Raw genomic sequence first — 22,159 nt, forward strand, 5'->3', positions numbered from 1 at the left:
CTCGAATATGCAAGGTAGATTAGCCATGTTAGCCGAAGCAAAAGACACCACGGTCTAACAAGTCGTGCAGAGCTTGGCTACGAGGCGTATACCGTTGGGATCGTGTGCGCTCTAGAGTTTGAGATGAGTGCTGTCCGCTATATGCTGGACAAAGAACACACTCGTTTACCCAGAAAACCTGGCGACTCGAATCTGTATATCCTAGGAGAGCTCAGCGGCCACAATGTGATCCTTGCTAGCCTTCCGGGCAGCCAGGGGAAGAGCGCAGCAGCCGCAGTTGCGAAAGATATAGCGCGCACATTTCCATCGATCGAGCTGCGGTTAATAGTGGGTATCGGGGGAGGCGTGCCGAGCAGAAAGAATGATATTCGCTTGGGCGACGTTGTCGTGAGTATGCCGGACGGCCAGCATGGCGGTGTAGTTCAATACGACCTGGGTAAGAACACGGACAACGGTATCATCCTGAAAGGATTTCTCTGGCCACCACCTGAGATTCTGAGAAGTGCTGTGTCCATCATGCGGTCCGATCAAAGGGTCTCGCAGAGCAAAATTCCTGAGTTCATGTTGGCCATGTTTCAGAAGAGCGATGAACTTCGAATCTCGTACCAGCGACCTCTGGAGGCAGATGAGCTCTTCCAATTGGAATATCGTCATGTTCCGAACAAAGCAACCTGTCAGCTTTGTGATAGGACGAAATTAGTTCATCGTCAGGCTAGGGAACCGATCCCGAAGATTCATTATGGGCTCATTGCCTCCGGAGATCAAGTCATCAGAAGCGCCTCAAATGCGGCAGAAATTGACGAGAGGGTGAGTGGCGATATTCTGTGTTTCGAGATGGAAGCAGCTGGAATCGCGACGGAGTACTCTTGCATCGCCATCCGGGGCGTCTCTGACTATGCAGATTCTCACAAGAACGATACATGGCAGCATTATGCTGCGAGCGTAGCTGCTGGGTGCGCCAAAGAACTACTATCATACGTGGACCCGCCGCAGCCTACCATAACTAAACCCCACGGCCGTCATGGGCCTGAAACGTCCATCAGTGACCGTCCAGCTGCGATTCCTGCAAAATCCATCTTCCGCGGCCAAGGAGTGCAAAACTCAGGATACGGCAATATATCCGTAAGAAGAAACTTGAACATTGGCAAGAATTATCAGTAGTGAAGGACACAGACTCAGCCAACAATGGAAAACCTAAAGGCGAACGGATATTGAGAAGAACGGATATTGAGAAGAACGGATATTGAGAAGAACGGATATTGAGAAGAACGGATATTGAGAAGAACGGATATTGAGAAGAACGGATATTGAGAAGAAATAGTCTAATGAGGTAACCACAATGTCTGTATAATTACATTGGAATGAACCGAGGCTATGCAGCCCTTGATGAAACTGAAATCCATTCTAATCCATTCTATGGCATTCTATTTCCTTACTTGAAACAACAAGAAGCTCACCTCTAAACTCTCAAAAGACCCTACGACGACACATAGGGCAAGTATCATTAGCGCCCAACCACGCAATAACACACTCACAGCAGAACCAGTGCTCACAAGGTAAAACAATGACCATATCATCACCCTCAAGCTCATTCTTACAAATAGCACAGTCGGTGTCTCCGCCCTCCAACACAGTATCACTCACCGTCTGCCGAGGCAATGAATTCATAACTTCAGTATTAGATCGCCGACGATTTCCATACCAAAGTCACGTACGTCAGTCCATGACATACCATGCTGGTCTGTCTCGTCGTCAGAACTAACAAGGTATCGATCATTGGAATCTATGTCAAGGTCAGAATCCACCCACCGAGACCCAGACGGAAGCCGCTCCATTTCATGCTCGAATGGCATAATAGTAAGTCCGTGTCCGGAATCTGCAGGGCCGATAAGAATCAATCCGTAACCTACAAAGTAGACATTCATGTTTTCAGCGATCAATCCCCGCTGTCGCAGGATATCAATGCCCATCGGAAAGATGTCTTGGCCCAACACTGATAGGTGAATTATAACGTTGTCTGTGGCTTCTTGCTCGGTCTGTCCATTGGAGCGTCTTCCGCGAAAAACTGTGTCTATTATAACCTCCATTGCGGTTTGGCGTACTTCATCTAAAAAGTTAGTCTCCATTATTGTAGATTCTTGTGAGGGTCATGTTCAAGTAAGTGATACAGGTAGGCGCGTCTAGTTAGACGATCTGCAAAGCAGTGGTGATCTTGACGTGTAATCAGTTGGAGGCTGGAGACTCGAGGTCTTTATATTCATGGACATTGGCCGAGTGCCTAGACTTCATTATATCCATTGTGATGAATATGTTCATTGTGGTATTCTAGGTACAAAGAGACAATGAAGGACCTAGATATGATTCAAAGCCGTGAATTGGATACAATATTCCATTCACATGCGCTCTTTGCCTGTCCAGGTGATGCTGTTTTGGGATGTACAATAAGGACAAAGACTGTTCAGGGCCAACAACCCATAGGTCCGAGTTACATAAGTAACATCTCGGGGTGTAGCTTGGAACAAAGACTGGTTTTGCCCTGTCGCATTCGGCTTAGTGTGGTGGGTCCTTCTCCACCAGCAGACGACAAGGACTTTTGCGTCTTCCACCTTATCTTTGGCAAAATATAGAGTAAATCATGGAGAAAATAGATGCAAGGGTGAAATCAAATTGGTATATAGTTATAAGACCCCAGATATGCCCAAAAAACCCCCAAAACCAGAAGAAATCAGAAAGAACGCCCCAAAACAGACCGAACGCAACGCACGCCACGCCAAAACACACAAAACGTAACACACGACACACGACACGACACGACACATAACACATAACACATAACATAATATACATCATACATAGCACGGGGGCTTCTAATTCATAAAACGGAGATTCGTCTAATCTATACAGCTCTTCTTATATGTATAGGTAGCTGCTCACCTACATAGCAAAGATATCCAGACAGAACAACACTTTTGAAATCAAGGAAAGAGAAAGAAAAACATGTCATGCGTGAGAAAAATCAAAGGCGCTTTTTGTTTGCACATTATAAAGAGGCCAAGATTTAAGGGGCCAGAACCAAAGCCAGGAGGGCCATGCGGCAGTACAGGCCATATCTCATCTAGAAGAAGTTAGTTAGGATTCCCCAGTAAATGGAAGGTTGGGGAGAAAACATACCTGGCGGAAGTAAGCAGCCCGCTGGTCAAAGTCAACCTCCTCGGTGATCTCAGCGTTGCGAGGCAGAGGGTGCATAACGACCATGTGGCTCTTGGCATGCTTGAGCAGAGCGTTGTCAATGACAACGCTGTTCTTGAGACGCTCGTACTGGGCGAGGTCGGTGAAGCGCTCCTTCTGCACACGGGTAGAGTACAGAACGTCGGAACGAGCCACGATCTCAGGGGTCAGCTCCTCGGTCTCGAGGCGGAGCTGGCCAGAAGCGACAAGCTGCTGGCGAACGTCCTCGGGCAGAGACAGCTCCTTGGGAGCCACCAGCTGCACCTGGACATCGTAGAATCGGAGCAACTTGATCAGGGAGTGGACGGTGCGGCCGTACCGGAGGTCACCAGTGAAGGTGATGGTCAGACCGGCGACAGTGCCCAGCTCCTCCCGGATGGTGAAGAGGTCCAAGAAGGCCTGGGTAGGGTGCTCGACGGAGCCGTTTCCACCGTTGATGATAGGAACGGGGGAGAACTTGGCGGCAACGTCGGTGCTGTCGGGGCTGGGGTGACGGAGGACCACAGCATCACCGTAGCAGCCAAGGGTGCGGATGGTGTCCTGGAGAGTCTCACCCTTCTGAGTAGAGGAGTGCTCGGTGGCGATGGGGATAACACGACCACCCAAGCGCTGCATAGCGGCATCGAAAGAGGCCGAGGTGCGGGTGGAGGGCTCGTAGAAGAGAGTGCACAAAACACGACCCTTCAGCACGTCAAGGACACCCTGGCGCTGAACGCCGAGGCGCATCTCCTGGGCGACAGTGAAGAGCTGGTGAAGATCCGCGCGAGTGAACTGGTTCACGGACAGCACGTGCTTTCCACGGAACTGAGATCGGGAGAGCATCTCACTCAGCGGGGAGGAGGCCTGGGAAGAGGGGGTGTACAGAGGAGGTCCAAGCTCGCCAACGGGGACGGAGTCCAGAGCACGGGTGCGACGGCTAGGGGTGCTCTGATGCTCCAGGGAGGTCTCAGGACGGACCATTGGGGTGGTCGGCTTCTGGACGGGGGAGCTGGGGATGATACGGTGGGAAGACATGTCAACACCCTTGCCAGCCTCGGTGGTGATCTCGCCGTCAAGACAGGAGGTCTTGCCCTGGAAGACGACGCGCTGAACGGAGCCGCGCATCATCTTGCCGTTGAATGGAGACCAAGCCTGAGTGTTCTGGAACACGTAAGGGCGGTCAATCTCGATCTCAAGCGAGGAGTCGGCCTGGTCGTGGAGCTCGAAGATCTTCTTGGGGTTCTCGTAGAGACGAGCAGTAACGTCCTCAATGGTGAGACGGCCCTCAGCCACGGCAGTGAAGAGGAGGGGCAGAGACTCGGCGAGACCGACATCGGGCGAAGCATCCTTACCAGCAAGCTGGAAGGGAATGCTACCGATCGAGAAGATATCGATAGAGCTCAAGTGCTCCCACAGAGCCTTCTGGTCCTCAGCAGAGGGCAGAGAGCTGCAAGCAGGGAAGTCCTCGCGCGAAAGGAAGAGGCAGAAGATGGAGACATCACAAGTAACCTTCAGACCCTTCTCCTTGCTCAGAGCGATGAGCTTAATGTCCTCCTTGGAGGTGACACTCATCACGTGGATGTTGCGGCTGTGGAGGCTGGCCAAGAGCAGGATCGAGGCCAGATCAGTACCCTTGGCATCAGTGATCATGGGCTTGCTGGAGGGCCAGGAAGCAAAGTGGTTGGTCACAGTGGCCACCTGGTTGATGTTGCCAGACAGGTGGTTGAAGGGGATGAAGAGAGAGCCAACATCACCAGTGATCCGAGTGATCTCGTCAGAGTTGGAGGAAGTGGCAGTAACCGAGAAGTTGAAGTCACAGAAAGACTTGCCCTGAGCATTCTGCTGAACAACGTTCAGGTCACCAGCATCGGTGACCGAGCTGTCAACTCCAACGGGCATGACACGGACCATAGTGAAACCAGCGGCCATGGAGGCCTTGGTGACGGCCTCGAAGTCCTTAGAGCCAGGGGTGGTAAGACCAGGAACAAAGGCAGCGATGTTAATCAGGCCAGGCAGAGTCACAGTGCGGTGGCTAGTCTGGAAGTCAGAGGTCTGAATGTCCAGAGGGAAGTGGCGAGCAATGGCCTCAATGAGAATCTTGGCATTCTTCACGTTGGTGACCAGAGGAGTCTGGTAGTCGACAGCCATGCGACGAGTGCGGTAACCCTTGGACATGTAGTTGGCCGGGCGACGGTAACGGTTGCTTGACGGCAAGTTGATGTAGAGATCAATGAGGTTGCTGGACAAGTGCTGAGTGAGAGAGTACTCAGACTTGATGTCCTCCTCCTCACCAGCCAAAACCTCGAGGTACTTCACAGGAACACCGTTCTCCTTGAGGAAGTCAGCGGTACCGGAGGTAGCGAACAAGTTGTACTTGAGATCGTGGAGCTTCTTGATAGAAGGAAGCATCTCAAGCTTCTCCTTGTACGAACCAATGGAGAACAAGATGTTGCGCTTAGGCAGCTTGAAGCCAGTGGACAGCAGAGCCTTGAGGTAGGCCTCGTACTTGTCACGACCAAAGGAGGCAACCTCACCAGTGGAGGCCATCTCAACACCAAGAACGGGATCAGCGCCGGAGAGACGCGAGAAGGAGAACTGGGGAACCTTCACACCAACGTAGTCCTTGGGGATGTTGACAGGAGGGTATTCAGTAAACGGAATGCTCATCATAGCCTTGGTAGCCATTTCGATAAGATCCACACCCATGACCTTGGACACGAAGGGGAATGAACGAGAGGCACGGACATTGCACTCGATGACCTTGATATCGTTGTCCTTGGCAATGAACTGAATGTTGTAAGGACCAGTGACGTTCAGGGCGTTACCAATCTTGCGAGTGGCCTCCTCAATGCGACGAATCGTCTCGGCACTCAGATCTTGCGGGGGCAAGATCAAAGTGGCGTCACCAGAGTGAACACCGGCGTTCTCAACGTGCTCAGAGATAAAGTGACCAACCATGACACCGTTCTTGGCAACGGCATCCATCTCAATTTCCTTGGCATTCTCGATGTACTTGGTGATGACGACGGGGTGGTCGCGAGAAACATCGGCGGCTTGGTTGAGGTAGTTCTCCAAGTCATCCTCCGAGTAAACCGTGTTCATGGCAGCACCAGAAAGCACGTAGGAGGGACGGACAAGCACAGGGTAGCTGACCTTGTCACAGAACTCACGGGCTTCCTCAATGCTAGTCAGCTCCTTCCAGGCAGGCTGGTCAACACCAATGCGGTCCAGCATGCGAGAGAACTTGTAGCGGTTCTCGGCACCATCAATCATCTCGGGAGAAGTACCAAGGATGTTGACGTTCAAACGGTGCAGGGGCAGGGCAATGTTGTTAGGGGTCTGACCACCCATGGACATGATAACACCGCTGGAAGTCTCCAGCTGGTAAATGTCAAGAACAGTCTCAAGGTTGATGTTCTCGAAGTAGAGGCGGTCGGCCTCGTCGTAATCGGTACTGACAGTCTCCGGGTTGTAGTTAACCATGATGGTCTTGTGACCCTGCTCGCGGAGAGTGCGGATAGTGCGCACGGAACACCAATCAAACTCGACAGACGAACCAATACGGTAGACACCGGAGCCAAGAACCATGATACCGTGGTCCTCGAACTTCAGATCGTGCTCAGAGGCATTGTAGGTGAGGTAAAGGTAGTTGGTGACGGCAGGGAACTCAGCGGCGACGGTATCGATTTGCTTGACAATAGGGGTAATGCCAGCCTCAACACGCATGCGGCGCACAGCCAGCTCGTTGGAACCAAGGAAGTTGGCAAGCTGAGCATCGGAGAAACCAAGTTGCTTAGCCTGGCGGATCATAGGAACGGGAACCGAGGTAGCATTGAACGCGGACATGGACTTGCCAAAGTCACTCAAGCCCTTCAGGCGGGTCAGGAACCACTTATCGATATTGGTCAGCTTCCAGATATCCTCGACAGAGTAGCCAGTAGCCATAGCGTTGGCAATGGCAAAGAGACGCTGGTCGGAAGGAGTCTGGAGCTCGCCCTTAATGGACATAAGGGCATCCTTCTCGTTGAAACCGAGGTTGTGGAAATCAACGGAACGAATAGCCTTCTGAATAGCTTCCTCGAAGGTACGACCAATGCTCATGACCTCACCGACACTCTTCATGGATGAACCGAGCTGAGTAGAGACACGAGTGAACTTCTTCAAATCCCATCGGGGGATCTTGACCACGCAGTAATCAAGCGAGGGCTCGAAGCAGGCGCAAGTGGACTTGGTGACGGAGTTCTTGATCTCGTTCAGGGGAATACCCAGACCCAGCTTGGCAGCAATGAAAGCCAAGGGGTAACCAGTGGCCTTGGAGGCGAGAGCAGAAGAGCGAGACAGACGAGCGTTGACCTCAATAATGCAGTACTGCTTGGAGAAGGGGTTCAGGGCGTACTGAATGTTACATTCACCGACGACACCAAGGTGGCGGATGACATTAACGGCAGTCGTCCGAAGCATGTTGTAGTCCTCATCAGAGAGAGTCTGGGAGGGGGCAACGACAATGGAGTCACCAGTGTGAATACCAAGGGGATCGAAGTTCTCCATGTTGCAGACAGTGATGCAGTTATCCTGGCAATCACGAACAACCTCGTACTCGATCTCCTTCCAGCCCTTCATACTGCGCTCGATGAGCACCTGAGGGCTGACAGCCAGAGCCTTGGTGCAGAGGTCCCGCAGCTGGTCCATGTCCTCGGCAAAACCACTGCCGAGACCACCCAGTGCGTAAGCAGCACGCACAATGACGGGGAAGCCAATGGCCTCAACAACCTGCATGCACTCCTCAATAGTGGAGGCAGAGGCCGACTTCGCGCACTTCTCGTCAATCGAGTCCATGCTACGAGCAAACAGCTCACGATCCTCAGTGGTAATGATGGTGTCGATGGGAGTACCCAGAACCTTAACACCGAGCTCCTCGAACTCATCCTTGAGCTCGATACCAACGGACAGAGCGGTCTGACCACCAAAGGTAACGTAAATGGCATCGGGGCGCTCGTGCTTGATGACCTTGCGAACGAACTCAGCGTTGACGGGCAGGAAGTACACCTTGTCAGCCAAACCCTTGGAGGTCTGGATGGTGGCAATGTTGGGGTTGATCAAGATGGTGTAAATACCCTCCTCCTTCAACGCCTTGATAGCCTGACTACCAGAGTAGTCGAACTCACCGGCCTGACCAATGCTCAGGCCACCACTACCGAGGACCAGAACCTTCTTAACAGAGACGCGAGGAGAGGCCTTGCGGTTGTCCGCGATGAGACCACCTGGGAACTCAACGGGCTTGGTGAGGGCATCAGCAGATGCGATAGACTTCTGGATGGTGTTGATGAAAACATCAAACAGGTACTCGGTGTCGCGAGGACCGGGGGTGCTCTCCGGGTGGAACTGGACACTGAAGAAGGGGCGGCTGGTGTGACGGATACCCTCGTTGCTGCCATCGTTGGCATTGACGAACAGCTCCTCCCAGCCGTTCTGAAGACTGGAGGCATCGACGGCGTAACCGTGGTTCTGGGAAGTGATGTGGCACTTTCCAGAGATCATGCTTGTGCAGGGAATGTTGTGACCGCGGTTACCGAACTTCATCTTGCTGGTAGTAGCACCGACCGCGCGGGCAATCAGCTGGTGACCCAAACAGATACCGAAGACGGGTGTGCGGGCATCCTTCAAAGTCTTTTCAAGGTTGGCAATGGTAGTAGTCAGGGTTGCAGGGTCACCGGGACCGTTGGACACGAACAGACCGTCGTAGTCCTTGCCGGCCAGGGTGGGGAAGTCGTAGTCCCAAGGAACGACCATGACTTCGACGCCGCGGGAGAGCAAGCAGCGCAGCTGGTTGAACTTCATACCGACATCCAAACACAGAACGCGAACGGGGCGGCCCGAGGGGTGCTTGAGAGCAACATCTGCGGGGGGCGTGTACAGGCGGGGCTCGCGGATGGAAACTAGAAAACCGTCAGAAAAGAAGCATTGAAAAGGGCTCTGCTCTTCGACTCACCCTCAGCAACAAGGTTCTTGGCATTGGGGTCCACCCATTCGACCTCCTCGAAGTGTGAGCTCCAGTTGGCAGCCTCAACACCATCGGAGACGCCGTTGGATTCTCCGGCCTTCTGCAGACGCAGGCGACCGAGCATGCTACCGGTCTGACGAAGACGCTTGGTCAGAGCACGAGTGTCAATACCGTGGATGGCAGGAACACCCTGCTCCTTGAGCCAGTCACCCAGAGAAGACTTTGCCAAGAAATGAGAGTAATCCTCGCCAGCGTAGGCTGCCACAACCAATGCGGCGACATGAATCTGACTTGACTCGAAGTACTTGGGCAGACTTTGGAGCACCTCATCCATCTCCTCCCGCGAAGGGACACCGTAGTTTCCAACCAGAGGGAAGGTGACAACCAGGATCTGGCCGCGGTATGAAGGGTCGGTGACCGACTCGGGGTAGCCAACCATACCAGTCTGGAAGACCAATTCACCAGACACACTCTTCTCCGCACCAAAGTTGTAACCCTGGTACACGGTACCATCCGCCAGCTCGAGGGCCATGAGTCGGTCACTACCACCCCGGACCGGGATGGTGGCCGGGGCAATCACAGCACCAGTAGCAGCCATTGTGAATAGCTTCGGTGCTTTTTTATCTTTTCAAGTACCGCCCAAATGCGGACTCGGTCTGACCGATTCCTTTGGAAAGCGGTTGAAGGTAACTGACTTGGTGGAGGGGAAAATTGAGGGGACAAGTCCTCTCGGGGACGAATCTGAGCGAGGGCAGGTCACTCTAGCACAGCATTCGCCAATGAGACCTTTGATTCGTCTTCTTGGTCGTGGGGTTTTCTGGGGTTTTTAAATTGAGTAAGAGAGGGGGTAATTTGTGCAGCAGCTGCAATGAGCTGAGATATGAAAGAAGAAGAAAATTGAGGGCCGTGGCAGAAAATTTTCACCGTCGAGCAGACCCACCGGTTTCGGTGCGCCGTGGTACTTGACCGCCCTCAGAGTTTTTCTCCAAGCTTCTCATAGTGGATCTGGTCGCTGCAAAAAAAGAAGGAAAAAAAAAAGTGGGAAAAGTGGAAACATGAAGAGCCGAATTATCTACAGAGGAAAGAGGATATCTAATGAGGATTTGAGGTTTCAACTACTCTGTATGTTAATAAGGACACCAACTATGGTTTCTGCTTCTGCTCTTGTATAGGCCTCTTTTAATAAATTAAATCCCTGCAGAGCGCTGCAGGCGGTCAGTCCCGATAAGGCGATAAGTGCCGGCGACCGGTGAGGATGCACTGTACAAGAACTGTGCGCATTGAGTTGATGTACTCTGCTACATACTCCCATGAATAGTGACTGGGAGAACCAATGATCAACATGACAATTATCTAAATGGCTGTGCTGCTTGTGATCAAAAGTTTGATCATATTCAAAAACCTGGTTCATACTGTGACTTGTGGAATGTGCGGTCAGGTGTACGGGGAATCTGCGCAATGACGTATATCGTGCCTTTAGATCTGCCGAAGCTCGGGCGTTATTAAAAGGACGCCCCAAGTCGCTAAAAAGACGCCCCATCACCCCGTGCCAAACTGCACAGGATTGTATTTTTTGTACCAAGGCCTTACAGTGTATATTGATGATCTTTTCTCAGATCAATCCAACATATATACTCTCCATAATACTCCAATTCTTACCTGGGTATGAGACCTGTTGTGCACCCAAGTAAGTTTTGTAAGGACGTGTCTATTTCTAAAATACCAATACCACGCTATACTAAATCTGGCGAATGGGGGCGTCTACATTACTATTGGGACGTCTTTTTAAACCAAGCTTGGACTCGCAGATGTTGGATCTGATTAATCGCGCGCCATTAGCTTGTGTTCACCTTGTAGATAATTTGACTTCCCCCAGAGCTGAGATTTTGGAACCCAGTTGATGCTAGTTTTTATCGTCTTGGGCCCTTCATTTCTCTCTATTTACGTTTCGCCGATTTACTTCCTAGCTGTATTTCTAAATTACCATGCACTAAACGCCAAACGCCAACACCTTCAACGGTCATGCAGATTACTCGGCCCACGTGAAGCTTCTCAATATGCTGGCCTCTCTCCTTCGCCCGAAAGCACGGCGCGGGCGGATTGACCAGTCGCAATTTTCCTCGCCTTTCACAGCGACAGACCATTCACCATGGTTCGGTGCACGACGCGGTCTGCGAAACACGCGTGGGGCAGATTCCAGCGACGACGAGCCTGGGCTCGAGGATATCGATGAGGACATAGGTGGTCACTGGGAGCCGGAAAATGAGGAAGAGGATGACGGTCCTATAGAGTCAACCCCGCTGCTCCCAATCTTCTCCTCTTCGCATTTGGGTATGACGTTTGGTCATGCGCGACGAGTCATATCGCTAACCACAACCCACACATAGATGCGCTGCCCGTATACGATATCACCCATGCCATTCGTCCCTTGATCGCCTCACGATGCGAAACCACACTGACCTGGGACCAACTCCGCTCTCCCCAAGTGTCGCAGTTCCTGATCAAACCTATTCAGCAGCAGATCATGTCTGAACATTTTTCGCGAGCTACCCTATATGCCCTGATGGCGAACTGCCTGCAGTTCGAGAAGGAGATTCATGTCAACCCTGGAAACAGCGGGGCAAGTCAGACCCGCGCGATGGTCAGCGAACTGCTTGCGATTAAGTTGCTGCGGGAATACACGACTCGCGAATTGATCGATGCGCTATCGTATGACTTTGATCCACTACAGGGGCATGATATGCCCACAGCGTGGCCGGCTGGTCCACCACAGGGAAAAGTTGCGGGTACTGCTCGGATATCCTGTCTGGAGGTGGCCATTCGGGCGCAGGCAAAACGCTTCCTAGCGCATCCAGTAGTGGTACAGCAATTGGAAGCCATTTGGGCGGGGACAATCGTCTTTCACTCCGCTGCTGATCACTTGCATCGGCCTTTGAACCGATCGTCCATGGGGGATTATAACTACGGAACCACGACGGATCAAAATGGGATCCCGATTCAGACTGGAAATGCGACCTTTCGGCGCTCTGTGACCTTGTACAACCCCCAAAACGCGTCATTGTTCAAACTTTCGCGGTTACGTGTGCCTCGTTATAGACAATTTCTATCAACGATATCGTTCGCGGTCTTGCTTGGTCTGTTCTTGGCTGTTCTTGAACAGCGCAGTGGCCGGATCACATCTTTGGAGATTGTATTTTGGTTTTGGAGTGCAGGATTCATGCTCGACGAAATTGTTGGTTTCAATGAACAAGGCTTCAGTCTTTATCTGATGAGCTTTTGGAATCTTTTCGATCTCGGGATTCTGCTGCTCCTGTTTTGTTACTATTGCCTGCGTGTCTACGGTGCTTTCCTGACTTATCCACGGAGCAACCAGATAGCCGATCAAGCATACGACATTCTGGCTGCCAGTTCCGTCCTTCTCTTTCCTCGTCTGTTCTCAATCCTTGATCATTACCGTTACTTCTCCCAACTGCTGGTTGCGTTTCGAATCATGGCATCCGATCTGATCGCCGTCTTTGTGCTGATTGTAATTGCGTGCAGCGGCTTTTTCGTCGCATTCTTGTCTTTTGGAAATGACAACTCTCCGAAGACCGTCGCGTATGGCTTATTTCAGATGGTGATGGGATTTACACCGACTGCGTGGGCGATGTGGGATGAGTACAATTTCCTCGGCAGGACCATTCTCACGGTCTTTCTCTTCATTTGTCACTTTGTGATCGTCACCATCCTTGTCTCCGTACTGTCCAACAGCTTCATGCGGATTGTGAACAACGCTGATTCTGAGCATCAATTCTTGTTTGCTGTCAACACCATATCCATGGTCAAGTCAGATGCGCTGTTCAGCTACGTGGCCCCAGCAAATGTCATTGCTTGGCTTGTCACGCCGTTCCGGTACCTCATACCTTTCCGTCAATATATCAAGCTTAATAGGACCATCATCAAAGTCACACACTTGCCAATACTGTTCACTATTTGTCTCTACGAAAAGACCATTCTCAGTGCTCGTGTGATGGAGCCGATGGACCTTGTTGACGCAGCATCCCGTCAACAAACATCGGCGCAGACCCGACCCAGTCGGTTCCAGGCATTTAGCACGAGGGCGCCACGCTTAATGCGAGAGCCGTCGGTGGCTACATACCAGAAAGATCAGGCCCTGGAAGAGGTCTTCCGACAGCAAACCACTAGCGACCGAGCTCGGGATAGGCCGGGCAGCATGCGCAAACACCAAACCAATAATGTCATCAAGGATTGGATGCAAGAGATTGGTTCCGGGCCAGCTAATACCCCAGATGAGGAAGACCGAGCTATTGTGGATCGGCTTGAGATGCCATTGCGACGCCCTCAGCTCCCAATGCGAAAGACAATGGATTCACATGGGCGCAATTTCACAGAAACTACTCGATCTGTGGCAGCATCCAATCCTGAAGAACGAATCAGTTATTTTGCCAATCCAGCCTTCTACCCCCGACGGAGAGATTCGATATCGCCTACGCGAACCCGCCTTCTCTCTCAGCACACCGACATGGAAGGAGACGATGAGCTCGACAGTGATGATGGCTCCCATGAAGAGCATTCGGAAAAGGGATCCTTTACTGACGGTGCCAATCCGGCCGGCAGTATGGAGAAGACTACCCCCAAATTCTACAGCTCCCGACCATCCACTGCCAGAGTCATATCCAGACGAGAAAGCCCAGTACGCCGCCCCAGACACACACGAAACATTTCAGGGGCTACCATGCTATACAATCCCGTTGGTTCGCCGAATGAAGAGACTGAAGGAAGAACAACACCCCCACGGCCCCACGAAGACTCCTCAGATGACGATCATCCGCCAGGCATATCAACGTCTGCAAATATTGGCACTGTGCGACGACATGCTCTTAACGCTGTCCTCTCGCGCAACCCCTCTCTAGGCTTTAACCACATGTCCGTCCCAGAAATCGAAGGGCTATATCTATCCGACCGTCCATCTGCCCGACGAGCCCCACGATCACTGCTATTCGATCTCGGATCTGATCTAGGCGATAATAAGGCTGTGGCCGGTGGCTTTGCGGGTGTGATCCCATCCAGCTTCAACACCCAAATGGCTCTCGCTACCGGAAATCTCCGTCGGGACGGACCCAGCCAAAGCCAAGACATGCTCAGCAAATTAGTCCTTGCTCGCATGAACAACATCGAGGAGGGATTCCGCGAGGTCATCAAAGAGGTCAAGGACCTCCGCCGCACAGGATCCAGCCGTAGCCTCAGCCGCAGCCGACCGGATGAATCCCGTCCTCCCACGCGCGAGAAAAAGAAGCGGGCGGAGAAGAAAGATACCAAAAAGCGGAGACCCCACTCAGATGGAAGTGGGCGAGGTCGTGATGGGCAACCGTCTGAGCGTGCAACTCAGCGATCGAGCTAATTTCCTGCCACTGATTCCTTATCCGAGTCTTCCAAGAATGTAGAATATTTCCCAACCTCTGTTGTAACTAGAATAGGCGGCTTTTCTGAGTTTTGAATGTCGGGATGCATGGCGTGTTGATTTTCATCCTTTGCGATACCACTTTTGAACCACATGATATTTTCCAATGTTCTCACTCTATATCTCTGTTTGTTTCGGACAGTTAATACCCGGGTGCTCATTTTTGTGCAAGTTGACCAGCTGCCCGGGGGGCACACTTGTCTGGTCGAAACATCCTCCCCGGAGAGCCTCCATCTCTTTATTTGTAGTCAGAACGGTTCCTTCCTCACTACGCGGCCATGAGGCGGAGCACGAGATATTGGACAAGGTTCGATCATGCTGAATGCACTTACCTAGTGGACGCGATAGAACTCTATCTTGTAATGAACTCGGCTGTTAACTAATAGGCGAGATTGTATATATTCCTGGGACAAGACTGATTTAAAGGCCGGCGACTTTGGAATAGGGATCCTAAGCTGAGAAGCGTGTCAAAATTCAGGAAGCTCTGAAATAGATACCATAGATTCCAATGAAAAACAAAAAACATTTCAAGATTACCAGGAATTAGCGTTGGTTCATAGCCTTGTAAGGTTGAGGTTATGGTTTGTGTGGGATAGATTGGCCATGAAAGCATGCTTGGCTTGTGGAATACATGGGTGAGATGCTGAAGAACCATGGTTGATGAAGTATAACGCAGTGGTAATGTTTTGATGACTGTGCAATTAATTTATTTCTGCCATGCAGGTTACCTAGACAGATGGGTAAGACCGTTGTTGACCCACTCTTGGACCTGTCAAAGTGGAGACTCCCTACACTCCAACAGTGTCTTTGTTGTTCAAAATGTAATTCACAAAAGTCAAATACGCATATAACTCAGCTGGTGACTCACTGTGGCATTACACCGTGGCAATGCATATTCCCTGCCAGTGACTGAGCTGTGATTGGTCTGTTTTCGTAAGGCAACAGGCTTGAGCCTCATTACTCCGCCCCTCCATGTTTGAACCTTACCGTGCTCAACACCTTCTAATTTCCTCAAATATTCCTACCTTCTTGAACCTCCTCACCCAAATTGCCATAAAAAACAAACGACTGTTCATCCTGGCGCCAATCACTCTACCCAGGGCTGTCGCCTTCGAGACAGCGCAAGAGGAGCCGGCAGAGATACCACCCGTGGTAATCCCAGAAATCCCACTTGGTTTTCGCCAGAGCCCCGTGCCCAAATTTGAAATGGTAGTTCCACTTCTTCTCTTCAACGATGCAGACACTCTGCTCTATATCGACCCCTCACCTGAAGACGGACCCAGGGCCCTTGCCTCGACACAAACAATTCCTCTTCGCGTCCACAGCTCTTCGTTATTGACAGTAGGCTCTGCATACTTTGCTAAGCTCTTCACACCACGATACCAGAAGCGAGCTCGGAGGCAGCGAGGCTTCATCGACAAGCTACCTGATGGTATCAAATATCTGGTGGACTTGACGCCGGCGATATTTGAGGAGGATGCTATCATTACTCTGACAGAGGTATCCTGCCCCATGGCTATCCGAAAATGGGCCTCATTAGAGAGCAAATGGAGCCTTCCACATGCCTGTGTCGGAGGAGAGGATGAATATCAAATGTGGGAGCGTCCAGATCCAACAGCAATCTTTGAGCCAGTAACGGTCAATGGCAACGAAGAGAAAGGAGAAGATGGACCTTTGAGTGAGGGAGAAGACGAAACAAACTCTCGGTTCCTTTCACAACGACATCCAAATAACGAGCACCCTGTGTCTAGTACCATAGTCCGGAAAGGACTGCCTGTGGAGTATTCCGGAGCCCGCCACCGTGAAGGAATTGAGCATGTGCTACACGTCCTCGAGGGGTTGAGAGTAACCCTCGATACGCCTTGCAAGCTTTGGACATACTTCGCCGTTGCCAAGATTTTTGATGTGGCCACCCTCCCGACTATCAGCGAATACATCACGTCTTGGTTTTACGACACAACAAACACACGAATAATTGAAATTCATCCTGAGATAGCCTATCGGGTCGGCTGTGGTATTAAATCCAGTGCCCTTTGCCGCCATGCATTTGTGGGATTGGTCAGTGATGAAGCACTTCTTTACCTCATAAGGACCGCAAAAATCACGCCAATGAAGAGATGGCAATTGTCATTTACAAAGTCTCAGGTCAAAGATAATCTCGATGACAATGAGGTACAGCGGATCGAGTACGCTAGCAAGGCCTTCATGGACACAATGATCAAACACTTTCTTCATTTGGCGGGAGAGGAAATGTCTTGGATTGAAGATATCCCAGAATGTGCAAAGTTGAAAGAACATGCCCGTGATTTCCCTGAAGATAATGACTGGGCCCTTTCCATAATCGAGACTCTGAAAGACAGCGCTAGATTTGCAATTTATCAACATCTGTTTTTAGCTGCAGATCCCATGCGTTCTTGTGATGCAGAGCCAGACCTTCCTAGCGACATGCCGACAAGTACCAGACGATTCCGAAGCAGTAACCGTGCATTTGATTCACTGGATTGTCTGGTCAGATTGATGGGGAGGAGTTTCTGGACCGACCTTATGGATAATCGGCTTGCTCTTATAATGGACTACCTGGAAGCAATAATAATCAAGCACGACTCCATCGCCGAGATTGGGTGTGGCCTGCTTGCATTTCAAGGACAGGAAAATGCGAGAATTCGTTACATACCCAAAGAGACTCTGGAGGAGAAAATCAAATTGTTCAATCAAGCGATCGAGGTGAAAGACCATCTGAAGAGACAGATGCAGGCGCAGGCCGAAAGTACGAATAAGCGGTGGAATCTTACTATCAACCTGCGCCGCAGGATTCCACAGGATCGCGAGCCGGTTGCTTCATCTTCGAACAATGCTTCTTCTACTGCTACGGATGTCAACTCATTCTCCTTTTGGAGAACGACATTAACAGAAAGACCAGCAGGACAGGTACAGCATTTTATTCCGCAGCAACCATCCCAGAGTCGTCGGATCACCCTCGACGTCCCACACTCTGATCCGGAAGAGTCTAGTTCCGTATCTGTACGAGGGCCAGCATCCACTCTCGATGTCCCACATGATGACTCGGGCAGCTCGACGTGTCCGTGGAAAGAATTTGATCTAAAAAGATTCACTCTATCAGCCAATGCATACGTCGCCGAGTACTGCCGCGCGCTTCTGAATCCTATGGATCAAACTCTCTTCCAAGAACGAATTGGGGACGTCATGACCTGCCTTACCGACAACGAATACCAGTATCTACCTCTATGGGCTGGAGGTAATGACGACGGAACAGGCGGCGTGTTCACAGACCATGACATTCCCATCATGGTATCTGGAGGCTTTTCCGCCCCAGGCCCTCAAGTTCATACGGGCAGTGTTGCATCCACCGATGAATCCTTCAGCGATATTCACTCGAGCGATTTGCAAAGTACCGTCCAGGGTGCCTCTCACTACGCGACGAACTCCCATACTTCGGATGTCGTGTCGGTGGACTCATATGATGAGGTTGAACATCCAGGTTCCGTTGCGAGCCTTGAACAACGACCAGAGACAATGCTAGTAAATCGTGACTACGGATACTCCGTACCATCCGTCAAGTCGGATAATGAAGATTGGAATACCTACAGCGCTGGGGGCAGTACAATCGTTATGGGCTCGCCTGAGCTTTCTGGCCTTTCTGATGACGATATGGATATTACGGGAAATGATGAAGATGATTGCGACATGATGGATGACCTTACTTGATTTATGGCGCAGGTTTTGTTTTGGCAGGTTTCTCAATGGTTCTTGAATTTTATCAACAGACAATGTGCCGTGATGATTAATCGGCTGGCTGAGGAGGAAGCATTGCCTTCTGGGCTTACATGTCAAAGAAATTATGGACAGGACACAACAAAGTGACCTACCAACAAATTATTCGTTTAGACATGTATCAGTACATGAACTTCAGTAACAGCACTCATCTTACAAGTAAATTTTCACATTCTGTATAGTGCAAGATACTATTGGGATTTAGTTCAACTGAATCTCCAATAGCTGCGCACCAACCGCAACATCGGTACCATTAGTATCAATGTTAACAGCACTGGCACCACCAGTAGTAACATAGAGCTTATTCAGCTGGCCCTCACCCCGTCCAAAGAAAGCACCAGTAGGCTCAGCAACCTCAGTCGAGTCCTCAGCACCAGCAATAATCTCATGACCAACAGCAGTGCCATTGCGAGTAAAGATAACCTGCTCAATAGTGTTTTCAGCGGCTGTAGCAAGGTACGCAAACTTATAGTCCGATCCATAAGTTGAGTTCAAAGCGAATCCATCAGGAGAGATAGCGAAATCATCAAACGCGCTACCCTGGAAAATAAGCTGACCAGTACCAGCAGTAACATTAGGGTAAAGCTCAGCGCGGTACAAAGCACTGTTAGCAGTCCAGTAGACAAAGCCATTGGAGACCTTGATACCGTTGATAGAAGACATCAGGCTCGTCTGCGTAATAGCTTCCCAGGTACGACCGGTCTGGGTATCGATGGCGAAGATAGAATCTTGGTAGGAGGCGCTAGCGAGCAGAATGGTCTCATTGAAGGTGGTCAGACCGTTGAACCCGGTAGGTGCGGTTGGGCGACACAGCAGCTTGATCTGAGGGTGCTCGCTGTCCTTGTTGAAATCGACTTCTCAGATATGAGTTGCGTTCTTGGGGGGATCGCTGATATTGTCGGATGTGGTGTTTGCACCGGCAACGTAGAAGACATCGTGAGCTCCCTCGGTGATACCGGAAAGGCCCAGCACTGAGGTGAAGTCCTTGATAACCTTCTTCTTGGGGTGCTTCTCGCGGGGATCAAAGGCCAGGAGATTGGCTGGGGGGCCGATCTCGGTTGCTAGGATGATGCCATTGGATCGTGTGGCTAGGTTCTCTAACCAGGTATCGTTAGAGGCGAATTGGTAGACAGTGCGTGTCTTAAATTCGGAAGCTGCGGCGGCACCCAGGCACAGCGCCAAGGAGATGATCGAACGCATGGCGGAGCGGTTCTTGGTGAGGGAACAGGGAGCAGTGAACTGGATGCTATTAGTGGAAGCGGGTAGCCTTGGACACTTATAGTTCCTGCATTATGGTGGTGGAACTGCGTGCACATATTGAATAATGCCGAGCAATCGGATCAATCTTTGGTCAATTTAGACACGAAGCGGCAGATGCTTTGGCTTCATCCATAGTCTCAATCCGATACGGGGAAAGATCATCAAGATCAGCCAAAGTGGAGATATGGCGGATCAGAAACGCGCTCATTTGGCTGGGTTTAGAAAGCTCGGCCGAAGTTCCCGCGGATTTAAATACTGAAAGAGGTCACCTATCCGCAACATGTGACATGCAATGAAACGACTGAATTAAAGAGAACATTAACGTGTTTCTACCGTAGAATAAGATTCCTGCATGGAAGAACTTGACCCACATAGTTCTGGGCTTGACGAGTTACGTAAACGGGGTGCGTCATCACCTTAATGTACGGAAGATAATTATGTTGCGAGATGCGACTTCTTGACACCGAGTGCCATAGCTTTCCAAGGTTGCTCGGGCTGTATTCTCAGGGGCGATATGAGCTGTTTCAAGAGTTTCATATTGGAATGATGTCTCATGACCACTGACCCAGGAGCTACTAAGTAGCATCAGCATTGGGGTGCACTCGTGCGTCTTTTTGAGGGTGGGCGTGAGGAACACTAACAGTACTGATATATTCTTGATCAGTCACTCACAAAACTCACAGTAGCATTGGAAGTACATATTTAATAAGGAGCACCTGACCGTACGAAGTATCTGAGGTCTTACAATGGAGTCATGAGTTGTTCATTATGTGAAGGAAGGGTTAACAGGTTGAACACTGTGACCTTGGAATAGCTCATGTCTAACAACCAATCTTACCATAGACCTCGGAGAAGAATCCCACCCCACTTCAGCGCTACACATCCGTTTTAGCTGCAAAGTTATGAAGAAAATGCGGCACAATCCTCTAAGATTCGCGTATAAATCGTCTAAGAACTTGTTTAGAATCGGGACGTCAAGGAAACGACGTAGTACACGAGTGATACAATGAGCAATCTTGTGCCCAGTTGATTTGGCCAAAGAAGGATGTCGGTTTCCACAAATCATAAACCGCATTGAACTACGAGGTAGATACACATCGACACGACAAGTACAAGAGATTTCTACCGTAGACCGCTAGAAAAGCGGGCCCCTTGAAAGACCTCCAATCAGTACTGAGCTGAAGAAATCCAAGGAATCTTTTGGGCACGAAGTATCTCTTCTATTGGAAAAAATCAGGATCTTCGAAGTCTTTTCGAGAGTCAAAAGATGCCCCGTATTATCAGAAAGGCAAATATCAAAACACTTCGAGAGGAAGAAGATACAAAGTTGTACCTCGATAACCTTTGGCCCGCAATCTGGACAATCATGACTAAGCGCCCCACACCTGGAGAACCGGAGCTCCTGACGCATCATTCGTCGGACCCAGGCCTCCTCTTCTTGGTCTGATTTGGCTCTGATATATATCTTGTAAATTATTACAGACCACCTGCAACCCATCATGGCGTCCTCCTCGAAACCTCAGAGCTCCCTGCTCTAGTGAGTGCTCCCGCCACACCAGCCCGAACCCCACGGATCCCGTCATGAAGCATTCTAACCACTCATCACCAGTTCCTGCATCGCACACCGCACAACCATCCTGGCCGAGCACTCCTCCCCAGGATCATCATCCACATCGGCCTCCTCCCTCGCATCCGTCATCCTGCCCAAGATCACCCACGACAAGCCCCAGAAGTTAACTTTCACCCACGAACGCCTGTTCGTACACTACATCGCCGACTCGCCAAAGGGCGGGTCCGCAGATGATATAAATGGACGCACCGAGCAAAACTCCTACGCACCTTTAAGCTACATCGTAGTAGCATCTGCCGAACAAGGCCGCCGCATCCCCTTCGCCTTCTTGCTCGAAATGAAGCGCAACTTCCTCTCCAAGTATCCACCCGCCAGCACAGACTTCTCTCTGTTCCCAGCATACGGCTGCGCATCTTTCAACACAGACCTTCGCGCCCTGCTCCAGACATACAACACCACTCCACCGGCAGACTCCCTGGCGTCTGCCCGCCGCGAGATCGACAGCGTGCGCGACATCATGACGGAGAATATTGAGCGCGTGCTCGAACGAGGCGAGCGCATTGATTTGCTGGTCGATAAGACTGACCGGCTGGGTGGGAGTGCACACGATTTCCGCCTACGTAGTCGGGGTCTGCGTCGGCGGATGTGGTGGAAGAATATTAAGTTGATGGTGCTCCTTGGCTTTGTGGTAGTCTTCCTTCTGTACCTGTTCATTGGGTTCGGGTGTGGACTGCCAGCTTGGTCGAAGTGTGTCGGACATAAGAACAGCCAGTAACTTTCTGCTGGTTGGCTTTTACGGAGTGTAGGAAGACATTTGCTTATTTATTTGAGCAAGCGTGGCTTTTTTCTCTTTCTCGGTTGATTTCCT

General features: G+C 50.8%; 7 protein-coding genes across 7 annotated transcripts; 4 read left to right on the plus strand and 3 right to left on the minus strand.

Moving 5' to 3' along the window:
- Positions 1-7: 7 nt before the first annotated feature.
- N7484_000979 (5'-methylthioadenosine/S-adenosylhomocysteine nucleosidase family protein) lies at positions 8-1,161 on the plus strand (the record flags this gene model as incomplete). The annotated part of the gene is made up of 2 exons (XM_057111399.1): positions 8-14; positions 71-1,161. 2 exons carry the CDS (start codon positions 8-10, stop codon positions 1,159-1,161), a joined length of 1,098 nt encoding a protein of 365 aa, XP_056976136.1.
- A 475-nt stretch (positions 1,162-1,636) lies between these two features.
- N7484_000980 (uncharacterized protein) lies at positions 1,637-2,126 on the minus strand (the record flags this gene model as incomplete). Its single annotated transcript, XM_057111400.1, has 2 exons — positions 1,637-1,647; positions 1,733-2,126. 2 exons carry the CDS (start codon positions 2,124-2,126, stop codon positions 1,637-1,639), a joined length of 405 nt encoding a protein of 134 aa, XP_056976137.1.
- A 932-nt stretch (positions 2,127-3,058) lies between these two features.
- N7484_000981 (bifunctional carbamoylphosphate synthetase/aspartate transcarbamylase) lies at positions 3,059-9,806 on the minus strand (the record flags this gene model as incomplete). The annotated part of the gene is made up of 3 exons (XM_057111401.1): positions 3,059-3,115; positions 3,172-9,143; positions 9,197-9,806. The coding sequence occupies 3 exons, from the start codon at positions 9,804-9,806 to the stop codon at positions 3,059-3,061; spliced, it is 6,639 nt and encodes a 2,212-aa protein (XP_056976138.1).
- A 1,459-nt stretch (positions 9,807-11,265) lies between these two features.
- N7484_000982 (uncharacterized protein) lies at positions 11,266-14,609 on the plus strand (the record flags this gene model as incomplete). The annotated part of the gene is made up of 2 exons (XM_057111402.1): positions 11,266-11,539; positions 11,596-14,609. 2 exons carry the CDS (start codon positions 11,266-11,268, stop codon positions 14,607-14,609), a joined length of 3,288 nt encoding a protein of 1,095 aa, XP_056976139.1.
- Positions 14,610-15,641: 1,032 nt separating this feature from the next.
- On the plus strand, positions 15,642-18,395 carry N7484_000983 (uncharacterized protein; the record flags this gene model as incomplete). The annotated part of the gene is made up of 1 exon (XM_057111403.1): positions 15,642-18,395. The coding sequence occupies one exon, from the start codon at positions 15,642-15,644 to the stop codon at positions 18,393-18,395; it is 2,754 nt and encodes a 917-aa protein (XP_056976140.1).
- A 267-nt stretch (positions 18,396-18,662) lies between these two features.
- Positions 18,663-19,661, minus strand: N7484_000984 (uncharacterized protein; the record flags this gene model as incomplete). The annotated part of the gene is made up of 2 exons (XM_057111404.1): positions 18,663-19,315; positions 19,379-19,661. The coding sequence occupies 2 exons, from the start codon at positions 19,659-19,661 to the stop codon at positions 18,663-18,665; spliced, it is 936 nt and encodes a 311-aa protein (XP_056976141.1).
- A 1,559-nt stretch (positions 19,662-21,220) lies between these two features.
- On the plus strand, positions 21,221-22,066 carry N7484_000985 (synaptobrevin family protein; the record flags this gene model as incomplete). The annotated part of the gene is made up of 2 exons (XM_057111405.1): positions 21,221-21,258; positions 21,331-22,066. The coding sequence occupies 2 exons, from the start codon at positions 21,221-21,223 to the stop codon at positions 22,064-22,066; spliced, it is 774 nt and encodes a 257-aa protein (XP_056976142.1).
- Between the last annotated feature and the right edge of the window lie 93 nt (positions 22,067-22,159).

Source organism: Penicillium longicatenatum (assembly GCF_028827895.1).
Source record: "Penicillium longicatenatum strain IBT 33135 chromosome Unknown contig_1_segment0_segment0, whole genome shotgun sequence".
NCBI classification, from domain to species: Eukaryota; Fungi; Ascomycota; class Eurotiomycetes; order Eurotiales; family Aspergillaceae; genus Penicillium; species Penicillium longicatenatum.